Source organism: Brachycentrus maculatus, unplaced genomic scaffold (assembly GCF_059751285.1).
Source record: "Brachycentrus maculatus isolate JH-2025_06_01 unplaced genomic scaffold, ASM5975128v1 h1tg000305l, whole genome shotgun sequence".
In the NCBI taxonomy this organism is placed as follows: domain Eukaryota; kingdom Metazoa; phylum Arthropoda; class Insecta; order Trichoptera; family Brachycentridae; genus Brachycentrus; species Brachycentrus maculatus.
The window spans coordinates 315,919-341,801 of record NW_028281055.1 but is presented as its reverse complement, the minus strand read 5'-3'; the positions used below and the strand labels follow the sequence as shown (position 1 = coordinate 341,801).

The following is a 25,883-nucleotide window of genomic DNA, read 5'->3' as shown; positions in this document are numbered from 1 at the left end:
CTATGCACCATCGGGTGCGGATAAGGATAGAAGTAAGATATAAAGCACCTCACAGCAGAGTCCACATATCACAACAGTGTCGGGTTGTAGTCCCGTGGTTAGTGTCGCGGACTCTTGACTCAGAGTTTCTGGGTTTGAATCCACTCTACTACAATTATTTCTAATAATAAGCCACTTTAGCTCACAAAAATAGTATGAAATTGAAGAATTTTCGTAAAATAACATAAACAAAAATATTTCTCTTAAATACGCTTTATAGTAACGGACTTAGAACTACAAGATCCATAATACAGACACATCAAAAAATATAGACAACTACCTTTTTTGATCAAAAGAACTTTGGTTATTATTATGCAATAAAATTGTACAGCCTGCTTCCATTATCTATGAAGTCTCAGAAAGTCTCATTAAAAAATATAAACAAAATATAAAATTACTATTCTTGAGTGAAAAATGGAAGTAGGCAGTTCTGAAATAGATCGCATCATTTAGCCATGTCGTATTTAATTGCAAATACAATTTTCTTGCATTATAATTTAATAAATAAATTTTGTAAAACGGAAAACTCGGTGAGGGCACATTATTGTTAAATGTTCATTTTTTTATTTAAATTATCATATGATAATTAACTTTGCCTTCGGGTAAGTATTTTTTTAAGAAAAATATTTGTTATTTACACAAATATTTCAATTTCATACTATTTCTGTTATTTCAATTTCATATTATTTATTTCAATATTATTTATTTCAATTTCATGTTATTTCAATTTCATATTATTTTACGAAGTTCATATTAAATAAATAATGAATCCTCGTTATTACACACATTGATCGCCATAAACAATCCCCTTACTCTTTCCACAAGAATACCATTTTTTTTCCTCGGATTGATTGATTGAACCCATTTTTATAATTACATGATTTATTTTTCATCGAATGTCAATACTCTACGCATTTTTCAGTATTTGTACATCGTTTAGTATAATAACAGTGGTTGTGTGTTGTGTACATAATAAAAAAAGTGACATTTACTGATTCCAATTCAAATATCACGAACTGGATAAATTTTTCAGTGCGTTTCCTGAAAACAACCCCTACTTCGACACCATGTACTTAAAGCATTTTCACCCCCTAGTACATAAAGCTAGGGCAGGGGTGAAAAGCAAGGCAGAACATTGTTTTACGACCAATATCCATTAAAAAGATGAATTAATTTATCTTTTTTTATTAATAAAACGCTGTTGCAATGACGAAATGCCTCTGAAATGTTCAAAAAATATCATTTAAATGTACACACTTTAAATCAGGGCTTTTTTTCATGTAACGCGGTGGAACAGCATTCCAGTACCTATTTTAATGATTTTTTCAAATTTTAAAAATCAATTAGAAGAAACAATGTTAGTGCTTTATTACAATGCTTTTTATTACAATCTATATTTTTATATATTATTTTGTGACATAACATCAAAGATGAAGAAGAATATGAAAGTCTGGGCATTTACGGGGCTGACGATTGTCATAGGCTGGTTTATGTGATCACTTTACACACGTGTAACATTCACCAATTCTATCCATTTTTGACAACCACTCTACTCAAATTCTTGGAAGTTCTACATATATATATGAACCAATTTTTAAACATTATCTTTGAATCGCTCATTATTATTCTTGAATAACTCCTGTAATTAGAGATAATTCAGATTTTGTTAACAAGTATTTGGACACACTCAAAATGTTGTTAATATATATTTTTATAATTCTTCAAAATGATAAAATATGGTATTGTAATGAAGTATTTTTTATTGTAAAATACTTGACATGAAGTGAGTTCCGTGACCTATTTTAGTTTTGTTTTATACGTATTTTTTTTAATTTATAAAAAATCTTCAAAGTTGAATTTAAATAAAAAAATATTTTAATGTGCAAAGGCATTTTTTTATGTATTACAGAAGGGTATTAAGAAGTATTACACGAAGTGAACGACGAATTAAAAGGAGAGTGTCATACATATATTGAATATTTGCTTATCGCAAGGCTTTTCGCAACCCTTGGTAGCTAGTCGTCTGAAAGGGTAGTGAAGGGAGAGCACCCCCTGCCGACGCCCGCCGACACCCGTCGCCGACCGGACGCCAGGCCATCGTGACCCAGAAAACTAAATTGCTTGGCAATCTACGTTCTTGTACACTTTATGACTACGACAATATACGTTAACGTGACGACCCTACTAAATGCGTTTCTGGAAAGTGCTGTCTAATTTTGCTGAAAACAAAAGTACAACAACATTTTGAGTGTGTCCAAATACTTGTTCACAAAATCTGAATTATTTCCAATTACAGGAGTTATTTTTATATTATTTTTTTATATCTAACCAATAGATGGCTCAAGTGAAGTTCTAGTGATTCAAGAACAAGGTTTCTAAATTGGTTCATATATATACAACTTCCAAGAATTTGAGCAATGTGGTTGTCAATAATGGGTAGAATTGGAGAATGTTACACGTGTGTAAAGTGATCACTTAAACCAGCCTATGACGGTCGTCAGCCCCGTAAATGCCCAGATCTCCATATTCTTCTTCATCTTTGATGAGATGTCAAAAAAGAATACAAAAGTATAACTTTCAAACTAGTTTATTAATTCATCGTCAATATTTTGAGTGTGCCCAAATACTTCCTAATTAATTTTCTGGCGTTTCTCATTTATGTGAATATAATCCAGGATTCAGACCTTACATAAAAATAAAAGAGTTTCTGCTCAATAAAAAGCTTCTTTCATCTAACCAAAGACGTCTCTAGTGAAATTCTAGTCAGTTCAAACAATATATTTTCGATATTATTTTTGACATCTCATCAACGATGAAGAAGAATATGGAAGTCTGGGCATTTACGGGGCTGACGACCGTCATAGGCTTGTTTAAGTTATCACTTTACACACGTGTAACATTCACCAATTCTACTTATTTTTGACAACCACACTACTCAAATTCTCCATATTCTTATTCATCTTTGATGAGATGTTAAAAGTAATATTAAAAATACTCCTTTGATTGGAGGCAATCCAGATTTGTGAACAAGTATTTGAACGCACTCAAAATGTTGTAAATATATTTTCGAATTTGAACAATACTCGTATATTATATATAAGAGTTCCAAGAATTTGAGTAGTGTAGCTGTCAACCATAGGTAGAATTGTCTGGGTAATACTGCAGCTGTCTAGTTCACAAATATTAAATATGGTTGACGTACGACGTCACTTGTAAAAATTATGACATCTTCCGATGGGGTGATTAATTTTGCGCCAACCTGTACAGTGACAATGCGATACTTATGAGTAATTTAGACAGAATATTTATCCCTGAAACTTCGTGTCACTGACCTCCCAGCTCTATGGCTATGACCTCTGAACTCTGAACATATAATTTCATTAGCACTAATTGGTAGATCAGTATCGAAATTTCTGATTCCGTGTTAACGCGATGTTCGCCTTGTAATATTTTATGATTCATATGTCAAATGAATACCTTTCAACATAATCTTACCTTTTAATCATAGTTACTACTGACCCTGATCCAATTGTGCACAGGGCACTGTATCTAATATTATTGTATGAGGTAGGTAGTAAGGTAAACTATGTACTTTGTGTAAGGTGTAGGTACTTATTGCGTTTTTATATGTCACGCGGGGAAGTTAGGATAGACACTGCTTTTCTGGCTACATGGAAGGGACTCCCCTGACCATCAGTGAGTTTATCTCAGAAAATAAAGAATGGAGAAGGAGGATATTTAATACGCTTTCTTAGATTTCTCTTGTAATCGACGCCGACGCCAATTTCTCAGTCAGGCGTCTGCCCAGCCAGGCGCCGGCGTCTGTTTGACTCTTCACACACGTTCTGACCATTTATATAACGTAATGACCATTTCGATATATAAGCTGCTGATAAATTATTTTATTTACCAATATCTAAATTGGGAAGATCACCGATCTGTTGAATGGCTACCAAGAAAGGCGGATCTAATTTATTAAGGGATTATTACATTTTGGTCCTTTCTCTCTGATAAGAGAACAGGGTAACCAAACTTTTGATCACTGCGAGTGAACTGATTTGAAAAATATTTATATGTACTTTTAGTCAACCGGGAACGTCGGGGTCAACCAATTTAGTCAACCGGGAACGTCGGGAGTCACCAATTTGGTCACCTTGTGTGTGTGTGCGTTATTAACGGGAAGCCAGAAAAGGATATTTAAAGAATTCTTACTTACAGATCGTTTATTTATATAAGTTCTTACACTTCAATTACTATTGATATTAACTATTATAATTTAATCTTATTAATTAATGAAACTTTGAATTAAAATGTGAAGCTAGTTACACGTCCTTTAGAACCAAACGATGCAGGTGAATCTCGCTCTCTTCTCTTCGGTTGGCTGCTTTTGTTGAATTCGTTCGGGAATCTCCGTGGCGAATTCGTATTTTTCAGTGTTGCCAACTTGGCAGTGTAGCTACACGCCTACATACTCATAAAAAATTTAGGAATTTGAAGCAAAAAATTAATTTAAATTTTAAATGAACATTACTACTGATACCAACCCTTATCCAGTTGGTTAAACTACTACTACTACTACTACTACTACTACTACCATCACGCCGTTTCCCCGCAGGGGTAGGCAGAGAGGATGGAACGCCACACTTTTCTGTCCTGACATACACTCCTCGCCTCCTTCACATCCATACATCTAGTCATACATGCCCTCCGATTACGCAGACTTTTGACACCGCCAGATTTTAGGTTGGTTAGAAATAAGTATCAAAAATAAAAGTGGTTAAAAACAAAGTTTTAGTCTTATATTGTTAAGTTTATAAAATGTGACACAACTTATCAACAATGAACATTTAAGAAAAATAATATATATATACAATATATTTATTAAAAATCATTATTTATTCGATCTAATTTTACAATATTTTGTTACATACTCGTACATACATTATACATATATTATTATTTCGCTAAATTTACGATATTCATTTATAAAACAAATTCAGCGGTTTGTGAAAAAAAAAAAGAATTAGGTTTTCATCAAATTCATCCAAGGGCCTCGACTGACCCAACAACTGCTACTGCCGGCCCTGTTTTGATGATTCCATCGCGAATATGTTGACCAAGTCTCTCCTGTCGAAAGGAAGAAGAAGAAATACATTGTAGCATTCAAACTAGATATGGACGTGTATATAAATATATATATATATATATATATATATATATATATATATATATATATATATATATATATATATATATATATATATATATATATATATATATACATAAATATATATATATATATATATATATATATATATATATATATATATATATATATATATATATATATATATATATATATATATATATATATATATATATATTACGAAATGAATAAAATCTTACAATTTTCTTGAAGACTTTCCATCTTGGTTCTGGAACAGGCACAGGAGACGCCGTTACTTCAGAGACAACCAAAATCGCCACCAAGAAAATAAGTACCAACTTCATTTTTCAACTCGAATTTCACTTTGTCGATCAATATAACTTTCTACTGCTCTTTGCGTTGTATGATTTGTGACTGAAGTTGACAAGTATTTATACTTACAGAAACCATTGTTTTAATAATCGAAAGTGATAAAAAAAATGTATAGATAAAGGAATCCCCGAGAGAAGAATATAATAAAGAGTATATTTTTAAGTGGAATACCTCTTCACAATCGTCGCATGAATTTAAAATGTACCATCTAAAAAATCGTGAAATTACAACATTTTGAGTGTCTGCTTCTTCATTTCACCAATAGATGTCTCTAGTGAAATTTGTAATGATTCTTGTACAATGTTTAGAAACTGGATCGTATGTATAGAAATTCCAAGAATTTGAGTTGTGTGGTTGTCAATCATGGGTAGAATTGGTGAATGTTACACGTGTGTAAATGATCACTTAAACCGGCCTATGACGGTCGTAAGCCCGTTAATGCTTAGACTTCCATATTCTCCTTTATCTTTGTTGAGATGTCAAAAAATAATATGAAAAATAACTCCTAATTGGAGATAATCCAAATTTGTGAACAAGGATTTGGACACACTCAAAATGTTGTAAATCGTTTTTTTTTACTTTCAATTTCAATTTCAATTCAATTTATTCAATAATTAATATATACATTACAAACAAACATTTAAGGCGTATATATTAAAAAAACAAATTAAAAATTACACAAGAAGACTCTTGTTAAATGTGTAGAAGAATCTCGCTTCGGAAAACTCCTTCGGACACATGGAACAGATCAATATCCAATGTGATATTGTTCAACATAGCGGTAGCTCTTCCTACAGGCATAACCATCGGCAGGTTGGTCCTGTGTATAGGAATCTGAAACAATCTATGCCGACGCTGTCTTAGGTAACTATCGGGAACATACAGACCAATGCTCTGGATAATTTCAGGATTATCGATCATACCGCGCAACAATCGATAAAAATGCGTAATCAAATACGCATTCCTTCTAGTCTCTAAACTATTGTAGCCAAGCATACCCTGGAGAAACTGGGTCGGGTAGAGCCAAGGATAATAGCCGTACTCTCTCATGTAGAGATACCTCAAAAACTTCTTTTGGACTTTCTCTACCATAAGAGAGTACTTAAGCTCGTGTGGCCCCCAGATCATCGAGCCACTCTCGAGTCTACTTCGCACCAAGGAGTTATAAAGAGTTCTCAGCACGCGGGTATTTTCGAAAACCCTGGCAGTACGCAGAACAAATCCTAGCATTTTCAATGCATTACTACTGACTGCCTCTATATGATCGTGAAATGTCAGGGTGCTCACAAATCTAACGCCCAGATCCCTAACATTCGATGCTCGCATCAGATTTTGGTCGTTCATTTTGTAGCGATAAAATAATGTTTTTTGGGCCCTAGTGAAAGACGTGATCGAACACTTGGAAACATTAAACATTAATTTGTTTCGTCTTCCCCATTCACATATATTTGATATATCTGCTTGGAGAAGACGAAAATCGTCAAAAGTTGTCACCTTTAAGAAAAGCTTTAGGTCATCCGCAAATAACAAAAACCGTGAGTTTAAAATTACATTCTTGATATTATTAATGAAAATAGAAAACAATAATGGACCCAGGTTAGAACCTTGCGGGACACCCGAGAAAGTATTGAAGGACTCTGACGCAAATAGACCGTAGGAGACGTATTGGTTTCTGTTTTGAAGGTAGCTCGCCATTAATTTTAGCATACCATCCGAGAAACCGATCTCATACAGCCTCTTCAATAAGACATCATGGTTGACTGTATCAAAGGCCTTGGCGAAGTCATTATATGAACAGTCGACCTGATGTCCCGCGTCTAGAGCTTCTGTGACGTAATTCGTAAAAACCATCAGATTTGTTTCAACCGATCGGCCTTTCCTGAATCCATGTTGTTCATCAATTATAAACGGCTCTACTCGGGAAGCGACGATTTTACTTATTATGATTTCAAATACCTTAGCTGGTGCAGAAAGAACAGCTACAGGTCTATAATTTTCTACGGATGACTTAGAGCCACTCTTATGTATAGGAGTAACCTTTGACATCTTCCATGTTTCCGGGAAGACCCCTGTATTCACTGAAAGATTATACAAAAAACAAAGTGGTCTTTTAATCAAATCCACGCAGCCTTTTAGGAAGAAAGTTGGAATGAAATCTGGACCAAGAGAATTAGTGTTACTTAATTTTTTTATAGTGTCGGCCACATCTTTCTCATTGATATTACAAACATCAATAAACTGCGCACCGGTCGGCGAACATTTCTTGGCAATGCTAATATCAAGAAGCGGAGGTTCATTACTATATACAGTCTTAAAATGACCTGCAAACGCCTCGGCAATGTCTGCACCCCGTACTATTTTTTCACCCCACGTCATGGAGTTAATATTCCCACCATCCGCCTTTTGAGACTTTATGTAGTCCCAAAAAGTATTTGGATCCTGAAGAATACCATTTTCCATGCTGGTAATGAACTCCCGGTATGCTAATCGAATGCTACGTCTCACGACAGATCTGTAACGTCCAAACATCTCATAATCACTGTGGCAGCCAGAAGCTTTCCATTTCTTATGATAGAAATGCTTAGTCTGTATGTCTCTAATAATATCCCTAGAAAACCACTTCGGATATCGCCTTCCACCAGCAGCCTGAGATCTTCTAGGGAAGCAGGAATCAAATACACATTCAACAGTATAATAAAAATATTGTACCGCCTCGTTTACATCCGATTTGTTATACAGATCTCCCCAATCGATACCGTCCATGAGGTAATATAGCTGGCCGAAGTCGCCTTTGTGGAAGTTCCAGCCCCTCCGACGAACCGTACCCTCCCCGGGAACTCTGGATCGATTGGGGCGATCTGCAATCGGATTGTAACAAAATTCAAGTGCGGGGTGGTAATTATCTTCTCTCGTAAGAGGTGATAATGATCGAAGTACATCAATCGCCCTTCTACTAAACACTAAATCCAAAGTTCTACTTTTAAAGTTCAAAATATTATTATACTGTGTGAGACCCAACATCGAGCACAGAAAAGTGAGAATACTTACATCTGTATGAAACTACCACCACTCATTTTCCGCAAATTTTATTTTTTATGTAAGTTTTTTATGTTTTCTGCTAATTTTAAGTAATTGAACAACCTTTATGCTGTGTTATCAACTGGGAAAACAGGTCAAGTTGAACACTATATAGGTAAATACTATAAATAATTACCTAATTATTAGTAATCTTGTTATCATATAAATATATATAAAGTAGAATAACGACTATATATAGTTTTTTCCACATATATTTTATTTGACCAGTGACTGGGTTTCGTCGTTACCCACATCATGATAATAGTGATGTCAGTAACGACAAAACTTGGTCCTTGGTCAAATAAAATATATGTGAGGAAAACAGTATAGTTGTTATTTTATTGTACAGGTTTTAACTTTAAATTGGACGTTTTACAAACCAAATTGAATGTTATATTGTATTTCTTAAAAAAGCTAGAATTGCCAAAAATATATTCAAAGCAGTACTTAAAATCTTGTCTGGAAACATGAGTACACATCGCGCGCACAGACTATGAAAGCACACTGCGCAGGCTCACCAACTTGACGACTAACTCACTTGCTAGTCTTAAGAATAAAATATGTAGGCAGGTATTCACACTGACATGTAGATCTATTACAAACATATTTTACCAACATTTTTACTCATTTATAAAATGCAATATAAAGTCCAATATGGTTTTGTAAATGTCCAATTTGATGTGAAAACCCTGTATGAAATGCAGTTCCATCGAAAAATGTCAGTAAAAAACATATAAATATATATGATCCATATTAATATATTATGGTCCCTGATTTGTTATATCCGAGAGTCTATTGGTGTAGCACAAGGTATTAAAACTCAAGTATGTATAAAAAGAAAATCTTCATTTTTCTATTTGATTATTATTTTTCCTTGAAACACTTGTTGTGGTGATAAGAAATTATAATTGAATTATTATCTATCAATGTTTTGAGTTTTTCAATTGTGCAATGAATTCCGCTCTACATATGAGTAGTTCATACAGTATACATAAACACATTCAAGAAATTGATTGTTCACCGGTAATATAAATATATGATCAGGAACAATATACAGTGGCGTGGATGTTTAAATGTCAGCCGTTCAACATTCTATTATTTTTTATTTTACATTTATTACACCCATATTATTCCTTTGAACAAAAACAATATTTGTGTTCTTACCCTTTCTGGGAGTGTGAACGTAAATGAATGTCGGTGTGAATTTTCCTCAAAGGAGTATCGACGTTAATGAACGTCTAAGTCTATCTGTCCATTGGTATGATCTAATTTGTATTGTTTTGATATATAATTTGTGGATATTTGTATTTAACATTGTCATAAAATAAAACCTAGAGATCATGAGCTTAATTTTTTATTTTAATTAATTTTACATAATTTCAATCTTCATAATATTTTGATTTTATTTTTAAAAAAATACATATTTCATGTAAAAAAACCCACTCCCTAGAGAAAGTCACACATCAATTATTGTACTCCTGAAAATGTTAAATATTATGTACACAAAAATTTCAGTTTCATATCTTCACACTGTTTTTGAAGATCTAAGCGGCCAATTATTAAAAATAGAAATCAAGTTGTGGTAGAGTGGGCTCGAACACATAGACTCTACGACACTAACCACGGGACCAACATAATAAATAATAAAATAATAAAAACCCTTATCCGCACCAAATGGCGCATAGGGCACTGCTTCATATAAATGCAGTGTTATCTTGATCGTTTACACATGAAGGAAAGGTGATCAGCCCTCCGCTTCAGGTACAAGTCCAGGGTAAAGCGAAAAATCACTTATATTTATATTACCCCCCCCGGGAATCGAACCTAGGACCTCCAGAATGGTAGCCAAGCGTGCTGACCATTACACTGCGGAGGCGGACAACATAATAAATACGGACGAAATACTAAAATATTTTGTAAATTGAAAGCATTGTTAACTTTGTTGTATGGTAATATAACACTCTCCTTATCATTCAACATTCTTTTTGTGTGAAACCACTTAAAATAAATGAAAAACTAAAATATTTTGTAAATTAAAAACATTGTTAACTTTATGGTAGGTATGGTAATATAACTCTCTCCTTATCATTCATCATTCACTTTGTGTAATACCACTTAAAATAAATGAAGTGCTAAAACTCTTGATTTAAGAGACTGTGGTGTAGATATTGGTCTCTAAACTAGCCAATAACAGGTCGCAAATGCCTAAATTTCAATATTTTTGTCTCAAAAATTTAGTTATTGTGAAGAAACGTATGAAATCTTGTTAACAATCCCTTACCCAAGCTTATTTCATAAAGATTTGAACATATATAAATACTCTTATACAAATAAGTATGCAGAGTAAAAAAACTTAATAAACTCCATTTCAAACAAATGTTTTCTCGAAATATATCACATTATAATTATAACATATTTCTTTATCTTTACAGATCCGGTATTTAAGAAAGCTGCGTTAAAATCTTCAAAGCAAAAATGGCGCCAGATTCAACAAATCCCGCATCAAATGTGAGACAAGTCTGTGCCGTTATTGAAACAATAGAAAACAAGTCACAAACAGAAGCCAAAATAACAAAAGATGCTGATAAAGCTGTAATAGACGAGTTAGAAGTCCAACAAGAACTAGATTTGTTACTTAGTGAAGTTCAAAAATTATCTAATAATATTGAAGAAGATGAGAGAAATGATGCCAACAATATCAGGCATCGCAAAGCAGAGACAGACAATGTCAAGAATACAGTTGAAGATGCCTTGGAAGATCATAGTACCAGATCTGAACCATTCAAACCTCAGATCAGATGGTTAGATTTAGTGGTGCAGATATTTTTGCATGTTGGTTTCGTATACGGATTCTACCTCATCCTCACAGCGGCTAAACTCTACACGTCTTTATTCGGTGAGTCTTTGAAAAAATATTTATCTTATTATATGCCTAGTCTAATCTGTACATTAAAACATGCATAAAATTAAATAGAATAATGAATGGGATCATCAATGACATATGGGATCGAATACAAAGCGGACACCGCAGTAACTACTGCGAAGTCAGAAATTACTGTTAAGTGTCTACAAAATAGAATAAGGAACACAAGGATAAGAGAAATATGCAAAATCAAAGATGTCGTAAGGTGGGGAGGCAATGCGTAAAAGACAATCGTGTGCGCATGTGAGGAGAATAGAACAATCCAGATTCCCTCACATCATCAATCCCAAAGTAGATAACACCCGGGCAGGACACCAAAGAGATAGATTGACAGCTGGGAATCGACATCGCAGGAGGCTTATGTCTTTGAAAATAGGCCACAGGGCCTACCTTCATCAAGAAGAAGATGTATTATTTTTTTTATTTAAGTTTTACTAAGTTTTGTCCGCCTCCGTAGTGTAATGGTCAGCACGCTCGGCTACCGTTCTGGAGGTCCCGGGTTCGATTCCCAAGGGGGGTAAAATAAATTAGTGATTTTTTCACTGTCATATTTATTCAATATTACCCTGGACTGGTACTTGAAGCGGAGGGCTGATCACCTTTCCTTCATGTGTAAACGATCAAGGTAACACTGCGTTTATATGACGCAGTGCCCTATGCACCATTGGGGTGCGGATAAGGGTTTTATTATTTTTATTATTAAGTTTTACTTAATGCATTCCGTGTTTTGATGCATTCTGTATTGTTTTCAAACACCAAATCCGTATACGGTGTTCGAAATTGTTTAAATGATGTGGAATGCATTGAAACACATGTCACAATAGATTTTAATAAATAGTGGTATGAATTTACCAAGTAAAACTTAAATTTAAAATGGATAGATATTACCGCTATACAGGTTGCGTGCACAGAGAATTAGTTAGGATAGGCAGTAGAGGTAGGTATTAAGGTAAGCCAGGTACTACTTAGTAAGGTAGGGTAGGTACTGTTTGCGTTTTTATATGTCCCGGGAGTAAGCTAGGATAGGCACTGCTTTTCTGCCGTGCAATGGAATGCACCCCCTGCTACTATTTATATAGCACTAATGGACGCCTACGTTAATCTTATTTCTCTTTACTTCCCACTAACCTACATTTTAACAGAGTAAATTAAAACCTTTTAACAGTAGCTGGGTAACACATGATGTTTTATTTTTCTCACATTTCTACAGAGAGAATTAAGACCATTTTATAGAAGCTAGGTACCACCTGATTTTCAAAAAAAAATCCTTAATTTTTACAGAGTAAATTAAGACCGTTTAACAGTGGGTAGATACCGCATGATTTTTATTTTTCTCAATATATATCACCTATATAAATATTCATAAGTGATGTGCAAAATTTACAATGCAAACACATGTTTATTTTTGTATTCAAGTGTTTTTTCTTTAATTATCACAGGAAATGGGTCTCGATAAATATTCATCGCAATATTTTAATACTTATCTCTTACTATTGTATTTTAATTTTATATTATATTCAAATTCTAAATCACTGAATTACTAATTATTGTCACGAATATTTTACAGTATTTTTTGCATATTGAATCTGAAAAATGCATTGGTTTCAGGAAATTAAAATGATTAATGCAATCAGCACGCTCGGCTACAGTACTGGAGGTCCCGGGATTGATTCCCGGGGGGGGATCAAATAAATATAAGTGATTTTTCACCAGCAGAGGAGGGCTGATCACCTTTCCATGTGTAAAACGATCAAGATAACACAGCGTTTATATTATAGTGCCCTATGCACCATGCGGTTAAGGGTTTGAAGAAGGATAAATGCAAAATAATAATAACACTACCCTATTTGGACCAGTAGGTTTGAATGGATGAAGCGACGACTGAATGTTTAGCATATTTTCATCATTTAATTAATTTGTTTAGTTACGATTACTTTTTTATTTTGTTTCAGCAATGGCAACAGTTTATACAACAGGTTTTGGGATAACTGCGGGAGCACATCGCCTCTGGTCTCACCGGGCGTATAAAGCTAAATGGCCGCTGAGACTTCTCCTTATTATACTGTTCACTGTTACTGGACAGGTACAAATTTATCCTTAAATATTATTATTTTTATATTATTTTTTGACATCTCATCAAAGATGAAGAAAAATATCGAAGTCTGGGCATTTACGGGGCTTACGACCGTCATAGGCTGGTTTAAGTGATCACTTTACACACGTGTAACATTCACCAATTCTACCCATTATTGACAACCACACTACTCAAATTCTTGGAAGTTCTATATATATGAACCAATTTAGAAACCTTGTTCATGAATGTTACACGTGTGTAAAGTGATCACTTAAACCAGCCTATGACGGTCGTAAGCCCCGTAAATGCCCAGACTTCCATATTCTTCTTCATCTTTGATGAGATGTCAAAAAATAATATGAAAATAACTCCTGTAATTGGAGATAATCCAGATTTTGTGAACAAGTATTTGGACACACTCAAAATGTTGTAAATTATTATTTTCAATTAATACATTGTTATCAGGAGGTTTTTTCATCAACACTGACCCTAATTATACTCAGACAGTCTGCCACCCGACCCTCAGTGTACTAATCATAATTAACCACAAACCCAATTCCCATCTCTATAATATTTAGTGGCGTCTCTCGTGCTCTACCAAAAGTAAGCATATAGAACGATTATAAGCGTCTCCTGCTCTCTACCAACAGTATGTAAAAGACACCTTATAACCTCTAAAAGACCAAGTGCCTTAGGCATTGCTGCTATTGTGCTTTTTATTTTTCCTCCATTTACCAGTAATTTCCTTCGCGTAAAATGCTACGCATTCCATGGATTGATATGGTCATCAACGCAAATACACTCCAAAGAGCAAGAGCAGAGAGACAGTTGCTGACTGATATCAAGGTCGGGATGCATCCTATCTAGTTTATGTGCTAAGAGAAGAGAAGTACGACCTATTGCACCTAATCATAAAATGCAAAATAGAGTGTCAACAAGGTGAGGGCAGAAGACAAATCTCCTGACTCCGGAATATAAGAGACCAGACAGAGAGAAGGACCGTTGAGGCGCTGTTTAGAGCTGCCCAAGACAAGGACAATTACTCTCAAGTGATCAGGTGGACCTGACATGACATGCACAGAAGAGAAGAAGTAGTAATATCTAAGAATCTAGGGGCACAGAACTAATCAGTCCTTGTATTCATATTATCAATCTTGTGCAGTATCAATTTGATTTAGTGCCCTTTATTCCATCTGAATAGAAATCAAAGTTGTAAATCTTCAATTTTAATTGACTTTTTGCAGATCTAACATTATTCTATATTATTTTGAGAAATAAAAAGACTTTGTTTTTTGATCCACTCACATTTTTATTAACAACCAACTAGTTTCGGCAACAACCTGTTGCCATCTTCTGGGTTTAATTTATGACTTTTTCCTCAAACATAGTCATAAATTAAACCCTGAAGAGGGCAACAGATTGTTGCCGAAACTAGTTGGTTGTTAATAAAAATGTGAGTGGATTAAAAAACAATGTCTTTTTATTTCTCAAAATAATATATATGATCCACAAAGTTAATGCTTTCAATATTCAAAACCTAACATTATTCGTTGGACTTATCAGTCAGTGGCTTTGCAAATGAACATGTCAATGATATATTATGTGTTATTGAATTATTTGCATTGTGTTTTTTCTAGCGTGATGTCTACACATGGGCATTGGACCACCGCGTACACCACAAGTACAGTGAAACCGACTCTGATCCTCATGATGCCAGGAGAGGCTTCCTGTTCTCACACGTGGGTTGGCTTGTCCTGACGCCGCATCCTGATGTCATCGCCAAAAGGAAGATTATCGATATGAGCGATCTCGAAGCTGATCCAATTGTCATGTGGCAAAAAATGTAAGGAGTTTTATAATTCAGATGTTGTGTATTACTTTTTAACAGCTAAACCTCCTTTTTGTGCGCCTCCATAATGTTATGGTTAGCGAGTTAGGCTACCGTGTTGCTATGAAATTACTGATTGGCCCAGACTAGATCATCCCTGATCACCTTCCCATCAATCAAGATAACACTGCTTCTATACGATGCAATCCCTATGCACCATTGTGTGTGGATAAGGGTTAAAAGAAGGAATAAAAACCATATTAACCTCTTCGTGCGTACAGCCCCAACCATGGGGCAATAAATATCAGGTCAGATAGCGTGTGGTCTCGCGTTTGGTGCAAAGTAATTATTTCTAAAATATATCCAGATTATGTCAGGATTTGGACTACCAACTCCATCTATTGATGATACAACACAATTAAATAATTTATCGGCTAGTTACATGTTTTACTGACTGAACAAACGATGTTTAAAAATGTCATTAATATCTTACTACTTAAAAAAACTTACATTGTCGTGGGGAAACTCGGTGAGGGCACATTATTTTAATTTGTTATTGTGTGTGTGATGAAATAAATAAAGCAGGATTATGCCTTCACTCATAGAAATGCGAATGGCGTGGTGCATTGATAATATTAAATATTTTTCGATGTATTTTAGAATTTTGTATTGAAAAATTTGATAGCAGAAAAATTGCATTACTAATGTAATATTTTTTTGGTTTGGTGCACTTCTTGCATCTAAGTTAAATATGTCCTTAATAGATATACTAATTTTCTTTTTTATTTTCAGATTATACGTTCCCCTGTTTGCACTGTTGAATATATTCCTTCCGGTAATAATTCCTGTTTGGTTCTGGCAAGAATCTCTTTGGATCAGTTTCTGGGTGAACTTCAACTTCCGATTCACATTCACTCTCAACCTCGCTTTCTTCGTCAACAGTGTTGCCCACATGTGGGGACAGAAACCGTATGACAGGTTAGTTCTTATACACTTTACCAATTCTAACCTAACCTAACCGGACCTAAGAGGGGAATTTAAAATACCTCTAAAATATTATTTCACTACTATATACATAACTTGATAACCATTGATCTTGATAACTTGATCCATATGTTTCGTTATCTTTAAAATAATACTCGGGAATACTTTGAAATTTTTGTGTTAAACAAATTTATGAGGCGAATGTTATTGGTAATAAAAGCATAGGGAGACCGAGAAAATTTTCAAAAAAAAAAGCATGATCAAGTATTTTAAATACTTGAAAGTGATCAGGTCAGGAGTCGAAATAATCGACGATATGTATAGGAAAAACATGAATGTGGAAGAGGCTTAGATTATTTGCAAAGACAGAGTGGTGTGGCCTTCTATTCTCTCTGCCTGCCCCTGCGTGGTAGCGGTGTGATGTTTACTTAGACAATAGTAATATTTCTGATCATATGAGAAAGTCAATAAAGTCAAGATGCAATATATTTTTGAAGTATCTGAGGAAACCAATAGATGGCGTTGATGTTAGTTTCTACATCTATAAAGAATTTCCTTTGCTATAATAAGAAATCATTTATGTTTTAGGAATATCAGCCCAGTGGAGAACATTGCTGTGGCCATAGCAGCTCTAGGAGAAGGCTGGCACAACTACCACCACGTGTTCCCGTGGGACTACAAGACTGCAGAACTGGGCGACTATACCTTCAATATCACAACAGCTTTTATTGACTTCTTTGCCAAGATTGGATGGGCCTTTGACAGTGAGTTCATAAACACAAAATACAATGTAATATTGTCAACCCTAGAACATAAATGACTTCTACTCTGAGAAGATACTAAGATTGTTTATTTATTTATTTATTTGAACTTTTTGAACAATATGTGTGTACATTGGCGGGCTTATTGCTATAAAGCAATATCTTCCAACCAACCAGATTGTTATTGCCTCAGAGCTAGTTAAGAGATCAAGGGTTTTCACTATAGTTTCTAGCATTCATAATTCTGTGTTAAAATTAATCACACAGCCATTGTACGTTCACTGAAACGCATTTGAACCAATTATGGAAAATCTGACTAATGTAAACATTACTGATAGTAGATACATAAACTAGCCTTACATAGTATGGAAATATTTTTTATTTTTTGACATCTCATCAAAGATGAAGAAGAATATGAAAGTCTGGTCATTTACGGGGCTGACGACCGTCATCGGCTGGTTTAAGTGATCACTTTACACACGTGTAACATTCACCAATTCTACCCATTATTGACAACCACACTACTCAAATTCTTGGAAGTTCTTTATACATGAACCAATTTAGAAACCTTGTTCTTGAATCACTAGAACTTCACTAGAGACATCTATTGGTGAGATGTAAAGAAGCTTTTTACTAAGCAGAAACTCTTATATTAGTATGTGAGGTCCATATCATCTTTGATGAGATGTCAAAAAATAATATGAAAATAACTCCTGTAATTGGAGATAATCCAGATTTTGTGAACAAGTATTTGGACACACTCAAAATGTTGTATGGAAATATTTCATTTCATACTTATTTTAATGGATTTGATAATGTAATTCCATATTTGTTTATTATTTAAAATTTCATATCTTAATGTAAATATGTATTTCAATTCCACAAAGAGATCTGTCAAAATCAAATATATTCAATTATTATTATATTCATATTTAATATATTCAAAAATATATTAAATATGAAATATATTCTATTGCAATTAGGGGGTTTGTCCACTACACGGAATTACTCGAAATGTTACCGTTCGGCACGTCAGCTAGCGTTTTAAAACGACGATTGGCTTGGGTTGGCATGTGCTTATGTCCATATTTTTCGGATCGGTGCTCTTGATCGGTGCATGACAAGTTGCGCGTAAATTTGATCACGCTAAACTGTCGTAGTGGCTTTAATTTTTCAAAACCGGACTGCCGGACAGTCAAATTCCGGGTAGTGGACAATCGCCCTTAAACCCTTGGTAAATACCACTATTTCCTAAAATCTATTGTGACACGTGTTTTGATGCATTGAATTTATTAATTCGTCAGTTTTGACATGTTTGCTTCTAAACCGGTTGACATTATAATAAGGTTATATAGGATAGTGTGCAGTGATTTCAAATAGTTATTTTGTAAGTTATTTACTGGAAAATTACAAAATTACCGCCTGAAATATAAATATACAGTAAAACCCTGCTTAACGCGAGTAATCCATGCCAGCAAAATGGCGCGTTTAACGAATCAGCGATCAGCGGAATCAATTTTTGACATACATAAATGATAAAAGTACAGCAAAATAAAACATCCAGTAAAAATTATTAACTTATGTCAAAACTTACTCAAATTAATATTTAAATAAAACAATTGGTCAAAATAAGCATGTTTATTGAAATGGCTTACTGCAATAACTAGCTCAAAATGTATACAAATCAAACAGTTGTTGTTGAATAGTATTAGGAAATCCCCAAGTAAAAGATTGCATTCTGCGGTTCCTTGGTGAATCATTTAACCGCGCTATTAAAACAGCGTTGAAGCAAAACAGCATAAATACTTCTTCTTCATCTTCTTCAAACCCTTATCCGCACCCGATAGTGCAAAGGGCACTGCATCATATAAATGCTGTGTTATCTTGATAGTTAACACATGAAGGAAAGGTGATCAACCCTTTGCTCAGGTACCAGTCGAGAGTATAATTTTACACGTAATTTTGAATAAAGATTAGAGTGAAAAATCACATATTTTTATTAGACCCCTCCCCTCCTAGGAATAGAACCCGGGACCTCCAGTATGGTAGCCGAGCGTACTGACCATTACACTATGGAGAGTATTGTATATGGACATACAGTATTGCATATGCATATTTTTACAGTATTGTATATTTCTCTCTAACCCTTATCCGCACCTCAATGGTGCAAAGGGCACTGCATCATATATAAACGCAGTGTTATCTTGATCGTAAACACATGAAGGAAAGGTGATCAGCCCTCCGCTTCAGGTACCAGTCCAGGGTAATGTTGAATAAATATTAAAGTGAAAAAATCAGTAATATTTATTTGACCCCCCCGGGAATCGAACCCGAGACCTCTAGAACGGTAGCCGAGCGAACCATTGACCATTACACTATGGAGACAGACATAAATAGGGGTGGCGTTAAGCGGGGTATTACTGTACAGTATTGTATATGGATGTACAGTATTGCATATGCATATTTTTACAGTACTGTATATTTAAAGTATTGTAATTCTTTTCCAGGAAAATCTGTGTCTTCAAAGATGATTGCCAGGAGGGCAGTAAAAAGCGGGGATGGAAGCTTTGTCATAGATCATCACAACAGTGATGTCACCGCGGTCTGGGGATACGGAGACTCGGACATTCCCAAAGAAGACATTCTGGAACTGGAAACTATGAAAACTTAAATTCCGCATCCATCTTGAACTCCTCCATTCACATGTGTTTGTCATGTAATATGCTTGATATCTTTTAGCGGGATACTAATAATCCGTCTTGGTTTTAATGGAAGCCTACAAATATAGATATTATATTTAATAAGTGAAATGCAGTATTCGTATCATCAGTCATTAAAAACTTAATTTAATATCTTAACATATTCTCTTTTTAATTCATAACACGACTCATTTTTCATAGATGATCGTTTAAAAACAAAAAAATTAGGAATTAAAAAGTAGTTTTTATTTTATTTAGTTAAATTTCGTATTTAATTCTAAACTTTTGTTAATTTTGTTACCTGAATCCAGAACTAACCCAAGTCATTTAAATAGAAAAAAAAATTTTTTTTTACAACATTTTGAGTGTGTCCAAATACTTGTTCACAAAATCTGGATTATCTCCAAGTACAGGATTTGGACACACTCAAAATGTTGTAAATAAATTATCTGGTCAAATTATAAGCTTAATAATAAAAATGAAAATGGTATTTTCTGGCGTTTCTCATGTGTGTGATTATAATCCGGGATTCGGATCTCACATACTAATATAAGAGTTTCTGCTTAATAAAAAGCTTCTTTACATCTCACCAATAGATGTCTCTAGTGAAGTTTTAGTGATTCATGAACAAGGTTTCTAAATTGGTTCATATATATAGAACTTCCAAGAATTTGAGTAGTGTGGTTGTCAATAATGGGTAGAATTGGTGAATGTTACACGTGTGTAAAGTGATCACTTAAACCAGCCTATGACGGTCGTAAGCCCCGTAAATGCCCAGACTTCCATATTCTTCTTCATCTTTCATGAGATGTCAAAAAATAATATGAAAAAAATTCTAATTAAAAATCTATTATTTTTCAATTTCGAATTAGTAAGCTTTTACTGTATTTGCTAATCTGAGAGTATATAAATTTTTCTCAGATTCTCTGCATCAATTGGTAATTTATCAATAATCATTATTGAAATCTGAGTATCTTTTGATAAGTACATGTCAGATCTGTCACATATTGAAAGTGCCTATTTGATGATTGCCTTGGCTTACACATATTATATATATTCTTACAATTATTCCTCAAGCCTTTAATAATATAAATAATAATAATACTTTTGGACAACTTATATAGTGCCATTTTCTTAAAATACTACCTCAAAGGCGCTAATAATATTATCATTTTTTAATTCTATCTGCTTGCACCATATTTTTGATAAGATTATTGTGGAAAAGTAATACAGCTGTTAAGAATAAAGGTGGATAATTTTTTGTTGGTGCATTTTTATAAAAGTTGAAACATGTGCCTGGTCAAAATATAAGTGGTTAAAGATTGAATGTTTCTTTGTAAAATATTATTCAAATGTAACTCCACCATAATACTTCGATATATATATATAACCTAGATATATCTAAGGGGTAAGTTTTGCTTTTTCAGTTACCTGATTGGGATGATATTCGTTAATAAATAATAAATAATAAAACCCTTATCCGCACCCCAATGGTGCATAGGGCACTGTGTCATATAAACGCAGTGTTATCTTGATCGTTTATACATGAAGGAAAGGTGATCAGCCCTCCGCCTCAGGTACCAGCCCATGGTAATTTTGCATAAATATTACAGTGAAAAAATCACTTATATTTATTTTACCCCCTTTGGGAATCGAACCCGGGACCTACAGAACGGTAGCCGAGCATGCTGACCATTACACTACGGAGGCGGACATTCGTTACTTTTTCTAAATATTTTTTCTTTCCAGCATTAAATTTTTAATGTCAAATTTTCAAATATATAAGAAGCTAGTATTACGCATTATACAACCAAATTTGTAAACAAATTGATGTCATGAGTGAAATGATTGAATCCTAAAACCAAATTGTTATAAATAATGGAAATAATTTATTTTAATAAGTCATTTTAAATTTGATTCTCTACAGGCGTTTGTGCACTAAACGGAATTTTAGCATCCAGCACTTCAGTTGGCGTGATAAAACAATGATTGGCTTGGATTGGCTTGTGCTTTCGTCCATCTTTCTTCGGATCGGTGTGTGAACACGTTGCGCATAAATTCAATTACGCTAAACTGTCGTATTCACTTTTATTTTTTAAAAAACGGGCTGCCAGACGGTAAAATTCCTGTAGTGCACAAGCACACTATGTCTAATGTAACCACTTTCATTCTTGACAGCTTAAATTAGAAATGTGTATTTGAACCTTTGCGGGACCAAATGAGTTTTATGTGTACGAAAATACAATTATAATTATTTTATTCTAGTTTAATTAAGTACTTCACTATTATGTTATTTACCTGTTTTTAAAAAAGGTTACTTATATTGGTGTTGAATATTTATTGCCTGTTATGAAATTCAATAAACATACATTAAACCCCCCTACAGCGTTTAGATAAGTAGTTAGAGTTTTTAAATTGTATTTTAATTTTAAATTATTCATTTCAGTCATATGCGCTGGTTATACTGTAATGTAAAAATACAATTGAAAACATTAACCCTCATAACATTCCCTCCGATAACGAGGTACCTATCTCAACATTATAGGTGGGTTTACTAAAATACAATGTATTTAAAGAGTTCATTTAAAAATTAATTTTTAAGCAAAAGTAATTTTTTAACCCATAAACAATTTAAGATCTAGCATTTATTTATTTTTTAAATTAATAAATTAGAATAGCAACTAAAAACATATTTTACAATTAACGCTGATAAAGAGTTTTATATAATTATGTATTATTTTACTGAACTTTTGGAAAAGAGATAACCTTTTTTAATAGTATTCAGTACCCACTCTGGTAAAAAAAATCTGTTTTGAAACTATTTTTTTAACAGTCTGTAATTTGACTGCATAAATTACTTGCAATATAATATTTTCATTACACAGTTTTTAATACTATATTTATATATACTTATTTATGTAATATTTTTATACCATAGTGTTTTGATGCTGTGCGTCTACATACACACATACATACCTGAAGATTTCTTTGGTCAATAAGCACCTTTTTATTGTTTTTTTTTACTAAAAGAAAATTAAAATATCAGCTGATAAGTAGAATACATACATCGCAAATGAAATTTGACAGTTCTGCTGAACATTTGACTAGCTAACTTTAAACTTTAGTGACATCTTTGTGCCAATTTTGGAACTAACTATCTTTTTCCTGAGAAATTGAAAAGAATACTGGGGTTAATTGTAGGATAAATTATCTGATTCAACATCAAATATACCAAAGCAACTACAACCATTATGTCCTTGGAGCACTGAAAACACAAAAGGGCTGTGGCCAATTTTTCCCTAAACGAGGCTTTATTATTGCTACAAAAGTCTCATCCATGAACGTGGTAATATTATTTTAAGTAAATTAGCCGGAATTTAGTAATTAGGTTCAGGCATGGATCAATAATAACTACTGCCATTTACAATGTATGTATTCTTTGATATGATCTTATAACAATTTTATTATTTTAACCAGTCAGTTATTCTTTAGCGAAATATGGTAGATCATGTTGCTGCACCCTGTATTACTTACATTATTATACATATCGACTGTTGTCTGCCAAAAGAATCTAAGTAACAAAAGGATACTTTTTAGGACATGCAAAAGGACTGTTATAAATTAGTCTGGTGTTTGTATACATTAATGTATTGTCAATCCTTCATTCCGTGTAATTACTGTTTTTTTTTAAAGTAAGTAACGTGGCTACTCGAACATACTTATAATGCTTCAGATGTGTCCCCTAAAAAGTAGCTATTTGTTGCGCACATCCTTTCGACAGGCAGCAGTGGATATTCAGATGCATTTTAAATGTATGTGAATGTGTATGTGTGTGTGTGTGTGTGTGTGTGTGTGTGTGTGTGTGTGTGTGTGTGTGTTTGCTTTATATCTCTTATTTTATAATAAGTATGAATTATCTTATTGAAAGAATTTATAGATGTTGTTATCAAATTTTGATTGTATTGGTGATATTGATATTTTCAAACTTTGTATAAAAATTTCTGTACCTGATTAAGCATTCTATTTGAAAAACTTATATTTATGTAACGTGTATCTTAACCCTTGCAAAATAAATAAATTGAAGGTATTATTTTTAGAAACATAGTAGAACCCCTTTAATCTGTCACCTTTTGGACTGAGGGAATGTATGGTGGGAATGTAAAAAAGGTGAGATTATCAAAAGATAGATAAAAATACGGGTTTACAATAAAGTAAAAAATCTCTGAACTCTAAAATTAGTGTTTTTTTATTTTTTATTTATTGGCAAATCACCTAAAATTGGGTGATACATGCCATACTAGTGATTTTACTTAAACCATTTTTTTTAATGATTTTACTTGGGGTTACACGTTTTTGCCATACTTTTTTACGTGTTTAATGACCGCACTATTAATATTTTTGAAGTTAATTGATAAAAGGTGTTGGACATTCAGCGGGAAGGACAACCCTCCGATCAAATGTCCTGAATGAACTCAAGTAAGGGGCAGTTAAAAAATATGTGGTCAGCAGAATTACTGTTTATATTGTTCTCTATATTAAAAACATTGCAATAAACCGCACAAAATCTGTTATTATTATTGAAAAAGAGCAATAAATATAATACTGACTTTACTTTACCTATGGGACTTTTGAAGGCATCGCTCTAACTGTTGGGGAGTTTGCCTCTTCAATATTGTCTCCCTATCCCAAAGTAAACTTACTCTACTTTACTTTTCTTACTATGGCATATAGCAAAAGTACATTTTATAGGCTGTTGGAATACATTACAGGCGCATGTCCAGACTCTCCATCCACTTGACCGCTCCTGGCGTAGCTTCGTGAAGGTCTTTAAGGTCAGGAGGGTGTCTTCTGATGGGGCACTCCTCCACTAACTGACGGACAGTTTGTTTCTCAACCCTACAGTCGAAATACAATACAATACAGTACGATACAGATTGAGATTGAAAGTAGCCCATACTAAAAAAATACACTTTTCTTTCAACATGTTTGGCTCAAGCATTGTCAGATCAACCGGAGTGGTGGACATGCCAAGGCAGACTAGTGGGGTTCTATTGCATAAACATTTTATTATTAAGTTATAAAACTTATATTATTTTCAATATACCTGGAACTGCCATCGAAAGGAGAAGTGCGGCATCTACTAAAAGTTCTGAGATAATGAACGAAAAACAATGTTAACTATTTTGATCTTTACAAATCGTATAAATAGTGATGCCTAGCATATCAACTTAATTCATTTCAGTAGCAACTTTATTGTGTGGAATGCGTTTTCCATAACAATTCATGTTGAAAATAATATTCGTTTTTTTTAGTCAGACTCAGTTTTCGGAGAGTCTACCAAGGCTTGCAGGGTCAAATCCTCTTGTTTCATCCATTGCTTATTGACTGCTGGCTTCTTGAAAAACCTTTCCAAGGTTTTCTGTTTCACCTTATTTTTTAACACCTGCCGGAAATAACAGGCAAGGATGCCATTGTAGAGATAGTTGATCCTGTTGATCTCAGCTGTGTTTAGATAGTGAGTAATGGTATACTCCTGAACCTCTCACCATTTGACCAGGATGTCCTTGATGCAGTTTAGATTGCTTGATTTTATTGCTCCTCCTTGTTGTCAGATGAAGCTTCCTTTTAAACTTCATCATGTTGCTGGGCTATAAGTGTTCGGAGCTCACAGTTGAGCTCCACATAAGGTTATACAAATTCATTAGCTATGTGCTACTTTCAAGCTTTTGGACGGCAAGATAAAATACGATACAGTCCACTGTGTGAAGCAAGGTTCGTTGTGTGAGTCGCGTAATAGAGGAACAAAAAGTTTTTTGGCTATGTGAGACATTCGTTATGAGAGGTATCATTGTATGCTACATATATCGTGTATAATACATATATTGTGTTTTGAATAGATAAGTTATATTGCAAATGATACCACAGTCCTACAAATAGAATTTAAATGGAATAACGTAT

The 25,883-nt window shown here is 33.8% G+C and overlaps 1 protein-coding gene across 1 annotated transcript in view; it reads left to right on the top strand.

Moving 5' to 3' along the window:
* LOC148304767 (acyl-CoA Delta-9 desaturase) overlaps window positions 1-22,731 on the top strand; it is a 52,094-nt gene extending 29,363 nt beyond the window's left edge. The window contains exons 2-7 of the mRNA XM_088267781.1: window positions 11,089-11,552; window positions 13,532-13,662; window positions 15,291-15,496; window positions 16,274-16,459; window positions 17,054-17,229; window positions 19,734-22,731. Coding sequence (XP_088123907.1) covers window positions 11,132-11,552; window positions 13,532-13,662; window positions 15,291-15,496; window positions 16,274-16,459; window positions 17,054-17,229; window positions 19,734-19,897 — 1,284 coding nt within the window. The 5' untranslated portion in view covers window positions 11,089-11,131 and the 3' untranslated portion in view covers window positions 19,898-22,731. The remainder of the gene's footprint in view (window positions 1-11,088; window positions 11,553-13,531; window positions 13,663-15,290; window positions 15,497-16,273; window positions 16,460-17,053; window positions 17,230-19,733) is intronic.
* The last annotated feature ends 3,152 nt before the right edge of the window (window positions 22,732-25,883 follow it).